General features: G+C 35.6%; 1 protein-coding gene across 3 annotated transcripts; it reads right to left on the bottom strand.

The window, feature by feature from the left end:
- Positions 1-391: 391 nt before the first annotated feature.
- On the bottom strand, positions 392-6,623 carry LOC107817321 (kinesin-like protein KIN-14Q). 3 transcript variants are annotated; one of them, XM_075242262.1, is made up of 16 exons: positions 6,390-6,623; positions 6,207-6,290; positions 5,593-5,646; positions 5,196-5,488; positions 4,914-5,097; positions 4,754-4,830; positions 4,572-4,674; positions 4,385-4,483; positions 4,122-4,298; positions 2,721-3,000; positions 2,476-2,637; positions 2,160-2,375; positions 2,035-2,072; positions 1,787-1,950; positions 1,562-1,687; positions 392-1,460 (listed from the first exon to the last, which is right to left on the bottom strand). In XM_075242262.1, the coding sequence occupies exons 1-16, from the start codon at positions 6,487-6,489 to the stop codon at positions 645-647; spliced, it is 2,973 nt and encodes a 990-aa protein (XP_075098363.1). In that variant the 5' UTR covers positions 6,490-6,623; the 3' UTR covers positions 392-644. The 3 variants fall into 3 exon arrangements, with proteins under 3 accessions (XP_075098363.1, XP_075098364.1, XP_075098365.1); XM_075242263.1 differs by having other exon boundaries at positions 5,593-5,643; positions 6,390-6,611; XM_075242264.1 differs by lacking the exon at positions 5,593-5,646 and having other exon boundaries at positions 6,390-6,611.
- Positions 6,624-9,445: the final 2,822 nt, after the last annotated feature.

Consider the following 9,445-nt stretch of genomic DNA (forward strand, 5'->3'; position numbering starts at 1 on the left):
ATTATAATTAGTTTGGCCGCTATTTTGATTATAACCAACAATAACAACAAACCCAATATAATCATATAAGTGGAGTTTGGAGAGTCTAGTGTGTACGTAGACCTTACCTATAGAAACTACTAGGAGAACGAAAATAATGCTATTCAAAGGCATGCATGACTTTGGCCTACTTCTTTCTTTGGTACTCACGTTCTATGTTTGTTCAAGTTGGTGAAGTTCAAAGAATAACTAGCTAATAATTAAAGTACTAATCACACGGTGAGAGTTATTCTTAGAAGTAAGTGGAGAAATGCAGCATTAGTGTTCAGAAAGGGTGTAATAGTTACAAGCTTCCATTATGAGAGAGTTTTCAGCTAATATGCGAATATGTTGTCAATGCGAGTTGCATGCATTATTCAAATGATCAATGCATAAGAGAAGAAATCTTTCAAGCATTTACACCAATCTTTTAAGCATTTACACCAATCAAACAATTCCAAATACTTTCAGCAGATGATAAGCATCATCCAAACAAATCAACAGACCATTTCTTTCTTATATATTTTTTTTGTTTTGTTTTCGCTACGTGTTGCTGCGTGTGCAAGGAAGAAGCATAGCCCTTGTTATGAACAGAAACCAAGAAGAAAGGAAGTAAAGAAACAGAATCATAGAACTGCTCTTGCAGCTGTTCCAATATTCCATCTTTGCTTCTGCTGATTTTCTTTTGGAACTCTTATCGCATTACCAAGCAACGTCCTGTGAGCCATCCTTCCTCTGCTACCAATGGAGACCCTAACTTTCTCCGCGCCCACATTCACACCAACTCTTCTTATGTACTGCTGCAGTGGAGACTTGAACTGCATTTTCTTCTGAAGGCTTCGTCTCAAGACACTGTTTAGTTTCTTACTCACACTCTTAAGCTCTTTAGGACTACACTGTGATGTTGGTTCAGGTAAGCACTTTGAATCGACCCCCTCAGCATCTTCCGTCTCCTCTGCTTGTATTGATCTCAATGGTAAAAGTGAAGGAGGAAACTTGGTTACAGGTGCTACGTAGCGCAGTGGAACTAGAGAGTTACGGCGTGGAGCAGGTGCAGGCAAAATCCTGTTTGCAATCGGGCACATAGAAGCTCGCCCACTCCTCTTCGGAACAACTACTTGTTCATCAATATCTGGATTGTTTTCTTTTTCTGTCAGGTTATTCTGCTTAAAAGGACAATCCACAGTAGCAGGAGCCATAGAGAGTTTGTGGAAATTGTTCTCAGTAAGCGGTCGTGTAGTATTAATTGGTGGATCCTTATTTTCATCATAAGTCTTTTGAACAGAAATTTTGTTCGCAAATGGTGGCCTCATTGGTGCAGCTTCTTGTTTCTCATTCTGTTGTTCAATAAGCTGTTGCTGAAATTGTTCAGCAATTTTAGAGTTCACGTGTTGTCGAGCAAGTTTTCTCTCCACAAGAAGTTGTGATTCTAGTTCCTTAATCTGCACATCATATTGATAAGACTAATTAGCTAAATACTCATATGACCACACAAACTTCACATAATTTGCTTCACATATCTGTTAAGAGTTCCAACTCGTACCTTGTCCTGAAGATTTTTGTTTTTCATATCCTTTTCTTTCAACTTAATATCCAAACCATGAATTGTATCCTCCATCTTTTTCATATGAAAGTCCTTGTTCTTCATGTCTTGTTTTCCCTTTTCGACCTGTCAAGGTAAATAAAATTTCCAAAAGGCAGGAAAATGATTAGTTCGGTGGAAATTTTAACAAAGGGATGTAAATTTCAAGAGAGAAATTTACACTACCATCTGTTTGTATTTCAGGAGCTCCATACTATCCACTTGCTTCTTTGCTGGACCTAGCTCTATACCTCGAACTCGACTTGCAAAATTTAATGAGCAATGAGTCTCACTCAAGTCACTCTCATTTGGACTGATCTGAACAAACATCAACGTCTTTGAATCTCCTCCTGTAAATTAGAAGGCCTTATCAAATCTTTGTTGTTTATAGTTTCTTCTGAGGTTCATGATTCAAGCAAGTCAAAGGGAAATACCTAGTGAGTCTTGGAGTAAATGAGTAAGTTTCGAGTTCCTATTAGACAAAGAAAAGAAAAGAAAATCAGAGAGCAAAATATTTCTCCAAATAAATTGAGAATTTGCACATGAGTATTGCAAGTACCGGAATGGAATATGCGGACTCTTTGTTGCAAGTGAAGATATCACATCTCCAAGGGCAGAAAGAGATCTGTTTATATTTTGGGTTTCTTTTAGCCTTTCACCCTGTACTTCTGTCTTTGCTATCCTCTCACTTCCTGCTAAATCAATTAACCACAGTTTGCTTCTTGTGCATTCCCCGTTTAGCAAATTCTCCCCCTTTACCATTACACAAAGTATGCTACACACACATAAAAAAAAAAAAAAAATTTACCTGATTAGTAATTGTTGACATAATGTGTAAACAAATGAAAACCTTCCATAACTTATGATGCACAAACCAATGTGATCGGCTGCTGTGCTCATTTGCATTGGTGGATCCAACTGCCCTCGCATTGCTACCAGTTTGTAAGGCTTCCCAAACCTCAGTCATATTATTCACGTGGGCCTCAACTAGTCCTGGGACATGATGCATTCCTTCTCCAACTTGCTTTATTTCAAGCCTAAAACGAAATCACGGGATCAACATGAAATTGTATAACTCCATCTAGCTTCTAAACAAAGTGAGCAAATATTTTATAGCTACCTTTTCACGCCTTGTTGAGATCCTGAAACTAGCAAATCTCGGATCTGCTCATTGTATACTTCCAAGACGCTTACTGATATTTCGTAATGAACTGTGTTCTTTCGCTCGCCAATAATGCGAAATAGCTCCTCAAGAGTCCGGTAATTGACCCCTCGAGCTTCTTCTGTGCCCTCCATTGTAAATGTCTTGCCACTACCAGTCTGGCCATAGGCAAATATGCAGGCATTGTACCCATCTAGAACTGAGGTTGCCAGGGGAGCAGTATCCTCAAAAACTTCAGCTATTGTAAAAAGCAAGAGGAAATCATGTGAATAGGGAGAAAATGACACACCAACGAAGTTATTGGTTCCTATACAGGTTATTTAGGCGATTACGGCTGCTGCATCTTATATTATGAAGCCTTTTTTGTACAGTGCTATTTAGACACAATAAGAAGGGGAACCTTGGAGCAACGGTCAAGTTGTCTTCGTGTGACGATCACGGGTTCGAGCAGTGGAAGCAGCCACAAGTATTTGCATTAGGGTAGATTGTCCACATCACACCTCTTGGGTGCGACCCTTCCCAGACCTTGCATGAATGTGGAATGCTTTGTGCATCGGCCTGCCCTTTTTTATTTAGACACAATAACTTTTGATATATTTATAGAAGCTGTTACATGGTGACGGAAAAGAGTTGCTCCATATTTCTGTTTCTTTTTTTGATCTTTAGGAGTTTCCCATAATTTCTTACTTATGAGATTTATATATTTATATGTAAGAGATTTTCTTATACAGTAAAGAATTTAAAATAACTGATTCTTGCTTGGGTATCAATATATGAATTTTTAGTATTATTCTTGTTTTGTCTTACTCCCAGACTTCTATTACTACTTGATGCTGCTCCGGCTTTGGTTTTTGTTACTATCTCGCTGTCGTTCTTACTGCTTCTTTCCATGTCTTTTTCACTACTATATTTCTTTTTCTTGCTGCTGTGATTATGCTTGCCTTAAGGCTAGGGGCTATTGGAAAATACCCTCTCTATCTGCACAAGGTAGGGGGTAGGGCCTGCGTACACACTAACCTCCCCAGACCCCACTTGTGCAAATACACTGGGGACGTTATTGTTGTTGTTGTTGACTGACGTTAATCAAATCATTATGTTTTAGTTCAAGGAATGCCTCCAAAATAGATGCTTTGCTAACTCCATGAACCTTTTTTTTTCTTGAGAGCAGATTACATTCCTTGGATTTAAAAGACCATTATAGTCAAAAATCACTTGTTGACAGCAATTATAAATTTAGTTAAAGTAAAAGCCTAGCATTATTCTGAACTTAGTCCCGCAGCATTCTTAAGCTTAGCACAAAGCTCCTTAGTTAAAGGGATTGCTAGCACTAGTCTTCACTTAAAAAAAAGATTTAGTTACCTTGGTCGGCTTGGGGGCTAAAAATGGCATCAAACTTGTAGGTCTTTTTAGACATGCCGTTAGACTTCACAGTGAGTTCCCCATCCTTTGCAGCTTCAAAGTCAATCGCCATTGAAGCTCCTGCAGCTGTCTCTTCGGCATTCAAAGGCCTACACCGGCAAAAGACCCTAATGTTCCCTGAAGCAATCCAATAGAGTCAAAAAACAAGCATATGATAATAAACTAATTGCTCTTATAAGTGTTGTAATTTACTTATCCCCTACCTTTTAAATCCAAAACCTTGTTATAAAGCTCCTTCCGTTCCTTAGCACCCTTGACGAACTTGATCTTGAGATCTTCATGCAATTCAACTTGTTCCTTTACTATGATCATAATGAGAGGAATTACAAAGTTAAAAAAGGAGTTTTATTTCTAACATAACCGAACACCAGTATCTACAAAAAGATTTACATTTGGACTGAATGGTAGAGCTCATGTCTGCAAAATCTGCTAGTAATTGCTGCTTATATAATAAAGCTTCTTCAGATACTTTAATTTGATCCATTTTCAGAATCTGCAAAATAAATTTGGAAGAAAATCAACATCTTTACTTATTGGATACAAGAAGCATATGACACAAGCATCAAAATTACCTTCAATTTCCTCGTCAGATCTCTCAAGGATGAAAACCACCTGCTCTTTTCTTTCACTTGGCCCTCAATTGCAAAAGCTACAGGAGGCAAGCAATATCAGTATAGTATTTGTTTTGCAAAAGTTTAAAGCAGTTCTGTTAATGCAAAGTAATTTCTGTACCAAGTGATCCAACGTGCATTGACTTGCGCATGAGCTCATTCTGAAGCTCCTTTAAGGACTTCCATGCTTCAGCACATTCTTTGCATTTTAGTTCATTCTCCCTTTTAAGTTCCTCCACTGGCCACTTTGCTTCTTTCAGTTCCTTTTCGTGACACACTTTTGCTAATTGAAGCCTTTGATCTACCTGAATAATAGCAAAAACAAGCATATTAGTCCAAGCTTCTAATGCTTTTTAGCCACAGCTTTTCTCTTTTATAATGAATAGCGATTAAAGACTTGAACCTCTACTGAGTTGTTTTGCGGAGAATATTTATCGTCTGAAAATTGAATGCCACTCTCAGAACTGATGCTAACTATAGGCACTGAAAGAGAAGGAAGCTCAAAATGCAGGCACAAATCTTCATCCTTTGTAATAACTGGGGGCTGTTCAGATCCCTTAATTCCATTTTCTAGAGAAATAGAGCAACCCTTCAGAAATTCGGGTGAATCTCCATAGCTTCGTCGTGGAATATCCGGTGATCCAGTACAGATCACTAAATCAGGAGATGTTAATGAAAATCCCAACATATCTCTACCTAGTAAAATTTCAAGAAACAAATCACCTTGATCAATATTCAAAATCTTGAAAATCCTAAGATAAAGAAATAAAAAAAAATCAAGTGTTTGTAAAATATCCTACCATTAATTACACTTTCTGCAACTGGATCCTTGAGATTTTCAGCATTATTCCCTTCTAATAAACAAACAATGCACATAAAAATACTATAAATAAATATTATAAAAACTCAATCTTTTTCAATAATTGTTTTAAAAAAGGGGTGCAAAATTATCTTCAATCTTGATTGGGGTACATAAATTAGAATCTTCCATCAATGTATGCACTGAAACATGCAATGAGGCAAAGGGATCAATTCAAAATCTTGAAGAACCCTAAGATAAAGAAAGAAAAATCAAATCTTTTTATGAATTTCCCACCATTAATTACACTTTCTGCAACTGGGTCCTTGAAATTTTCAGCATTAATCCCTTCTAAAAAACAATCAATGCACATAACATAAGATAAATTAGAAAAAAAAATATCAATCTTTTCAAGATATGTCAAAAGAAGGGAATTTTGGTGCAATGGTAAAAGTTGTCTGTATGTGGCCAGGGATCACGGATTCAAGTAGCGGAAACATCCTCTCGTAGAAATGTAAGGTAAGGTCGCCTACCCCGAATCCACAGCATAGTGGGAGCTTAGCCAATCGGATAGCTTTCTTTTTCAAGAATTGTTAAAAGGGAGTGCATAATTACCTTCAATCTTGATGGGGGTACATCTAGTAGAATCTTTCAGTCCCATCAGTGTATTTCTTGAAACATCCAATGACGAAAAGGGGTCTGCCAAATAAGGAGTAATTAAGAGAACAAAGAGTATGAGAATAAGCTACAAACCCATGTAAAATTTGACACCAGTGTCTGTACAAACAAGTCTCTTACAGTATTTGTGAGAGTTAATTAGTGATAGTTGTTGCTCTTCTTGTTGTTGGGAAGAAACGTCTGTAATAAGAAGTGGATCTTGCCACTCATCAAGTTCCATTTGATAAAGGGTAAGAGTTTTTGAAATGAAAAGAGAAGTGGTAATCAAATACACTGAAAAAGAGAGGGGGAAAAGGGATTCAATGCTTTTAAATTTTCAGAGAGAGAGAGAGAGAGAGAGATATGAAAGTTCCTTTTGAAAGAACGTTGATTTCTCCATATGATGAAAGAGACGACCGTTAGTCTTTTTTTGAAATTTGAAATTTCTAAACCGGGTTAAATAAAATGTTAAAATGCCAAAAAAGGCTAGCTAGGATTCTAATCAAAGTATCTCTTTAAGAAAAATAAAATAAGATTTAGAAAAAATGTCTCTTTTGTTTCTTTTTAACGCATAATCAAGAATTTTTCAAAACCATTTTAATATTAGTTTGACATAGGATGTCTCCGTTTAATTGGCTATGACTTTCATTTTTAACACTGTAATTTGAATTGTGACATTTATCTTGCCTATCGAGTTGTTCTCATATCGTTATTTTTCTACAAATATAAGAAAAAATTGTAAAAATTATTTTACTTTTAGACCTAAGTCCAACAATTGTGATCATCTGTAACAAAGCATTTTGATACTTAGTTTAACTAACTCTTACAGAATTAATTAGAAATAATATAATACAACAAGCTGTGCGTTGGTGCCAATAGCAACAATATTCTTCATAAAACTACCTCTGTATAACAGTATACTCAAGTAATAATTTCTTTTTCATGATTAGTTTTTTCCTTTCACTATAATGATGCTAATTTTGATTAATTTTACTAAATTTTTCGCTCCCATTTCTAGTCATTTAATTTTTATATTTAACGCATTAGCTACAACGTTGGTGTGATAAAGCCAATTATAAAAATAAAAATCTAAGATATACCGTAATAATAAGATATTCTAACTAACGAAGAATCTTAACTTACTACTACTTGGGCTGAGATAGAAGATCCAATTGTTAAGCTTTTAGACTCCTCTCAAGAGATCTGAAGGTAAAATATTCATGTGGCGCTCAGTTTTGCGCCACCGATTGAATTTGTATCCACTTTTTAAAAACAGTTTAACTGATACCCAATTTTTTAGTAACTTCAGATACATACATTTTTCTCTTCTTCGTCACGGTTACTTTCTTCTTCTTTGTGCTTAGGGTTTCTTCTTCTTCTTCGTTACAAAATGAGTTTGGTAAATTTGTTGTTGTTTTAGCAATTTGATGATTGAAATTTGTTCTTTATGATATTTGAAAGTTATGTTTCAAATTTGAGCTCATTTGGAGTAGATTTGGGTGTTGAATCGTGTATTGGATTGTTGAAATTTGAAAAACAAGTTTATGTTTCAGAACTTTAGATTCGAAATTTGAAATTGTATTGAAGAGCTTGAACTACTTAAGATTTGAATTTCTAAAGTTGCAATTGAAAGATATGAGAACTTCAAATTCGAAATCTAAAGTTGTATTAAAAATATTGAACTACTTCATATCCGAGCGGGTATACTTTGTAAAGTTTTGTACAATGCGGGTATAACTTCAATGGTGACCCCAAAAGTGGGTATATATGCAAATACCCCGAAGGCTATGATACTCTTTTGTTAAAAGTTTGGCCTCAAATTTTGGTGATTCATGTGTCACGACCCAAAATTCCACCACAGACGTCGTGATGGCACCTAGTCACTAAGACTAGGTAAGCCGATTTCAATTACATTTTTGGAGCTATTTTTTTAAAAAAAACTAACAACAGAAATAATTAAAATATACAACCTCCCAAGACTGGTAGTACTGAGTCAAGAACTCTAACTGAATACATGGAATGATCACGAGGACCGAATATACAATATTGTTTGATTACAAATTAACAGTACAATGAAATAAAAAGACTCCAAGGGACTGCGACGACTAAGCAACTCTACCTTGAATCCTTACGATCCCGCTTTAACTCTCCTCAAGTCCGATGTCTCCAATACCTAGCTCTGCATAAAAATGTGCAGAAGTGTAGTATGAGTACACCACGGTCGGTACCCAGTAAGTATCAAGACTAACCTCAGTGGAGTAGAGACGAGGTACAGTCAAGACACTCACTAGTCTAATAACATGTGCAATATAATATACAAAATAATAGGAAATAAATAACAATAAGGGCAACATAAAACAACTAGTGATGTGCACAGTAAGACAATAAAATCACCATTAATATCGCTCAACAATTGATAAATACATTTACACCCAGTTAAATCAAGTTCTTCAATTAAATATCTTTCACGCATAATTCTTACGAATAAAACTCTTTTTCAAATATAATTTCCTCAAATAAACATCTTTCGAATATAAGATTCTTTCAATAAATATCTTCAAAAATAATTTTCTTAAATAAATATCTTTCAAATACAATTCTTTCATATAATTCTTTTTGAATAAAAATTCTTCCAAATAAATATTTTTAATATAATTATTTCAATTAAAAGTCACCATGTGACACCTCATTTCAAAATCATAAAAATATATTTTTCGTAAACACGGGTCTCAGCCCATTTTTCATGTTTTCACGGTACCTCGTGCCCATAATTAAATCATTATATTTTTCAGGCACCTCGTGCCCTCATTTCATATCACAACTGCACTGACAACTCACGTGCCAAATATCATTATCATTTCATCACAACACCTCGTGCCCACATTTCACATCTCAACTGCACGGACAATTCATATGCCAAATATTCTCATTATTTACTCACGGCACCTTGTGCCCACATTTCATTTTATAATCTGCCTGGCCATAGCCACAGGCTCTCAATTTCAACATAAATCAGATTGTTATTAATTTATCAACAACAAGACAAATTGCACTAGGTATAAAAATAAACACGAAAAAATCACAACATCACATGAAAAACATCAACACCACAACCCCACATCATCACATATCGTCCCTGACAATAGCCACCTTTATCGCTCCTATTGCCACTCTTATCGCTCTTATAGCCACTCTTA

The sequence above is a fragment of the Nicotiana tabacum genome, chromosome 21 (assembly GCF_000715075.1).
Source record: "Nicotiana tabacum cultivar K326 chromosome 21, ASM71507v2, whole genome shotgun sequence".
Taxonomy (NCBI): Eukaryota; Viridiplantae; Streptophyta; class Magnoliopsida; order Solanales; family Solanaceae; genus Nicotiana; species Nicotiana tabacum.

Bases quoted from the DNA above. Each gene is read 5' to 3' on its own strand.
- LOC107817321 (XM_075242262.1), bottom strand. From the start codon at position 6,489: ATGGAACTTGATGAGTGGCAAGATCCACTTCTTATTACAGACGTTTCT. The intron at 4,299-4,384 runs GTAGGGGATAAG...GGATTGCTTCAG, and splicing joins CAAGGTTTTGGATTTAAAAG to GGAACATTAGGGTCTTTTGC. The intron at 2,638-2,720 runs GTAGCTATAAAA...ATTTCGTTTTAG, and splicing joins TCTCAACAAGGCGTGAAAAG to GCTTGAAATAAAGCAAGTTG.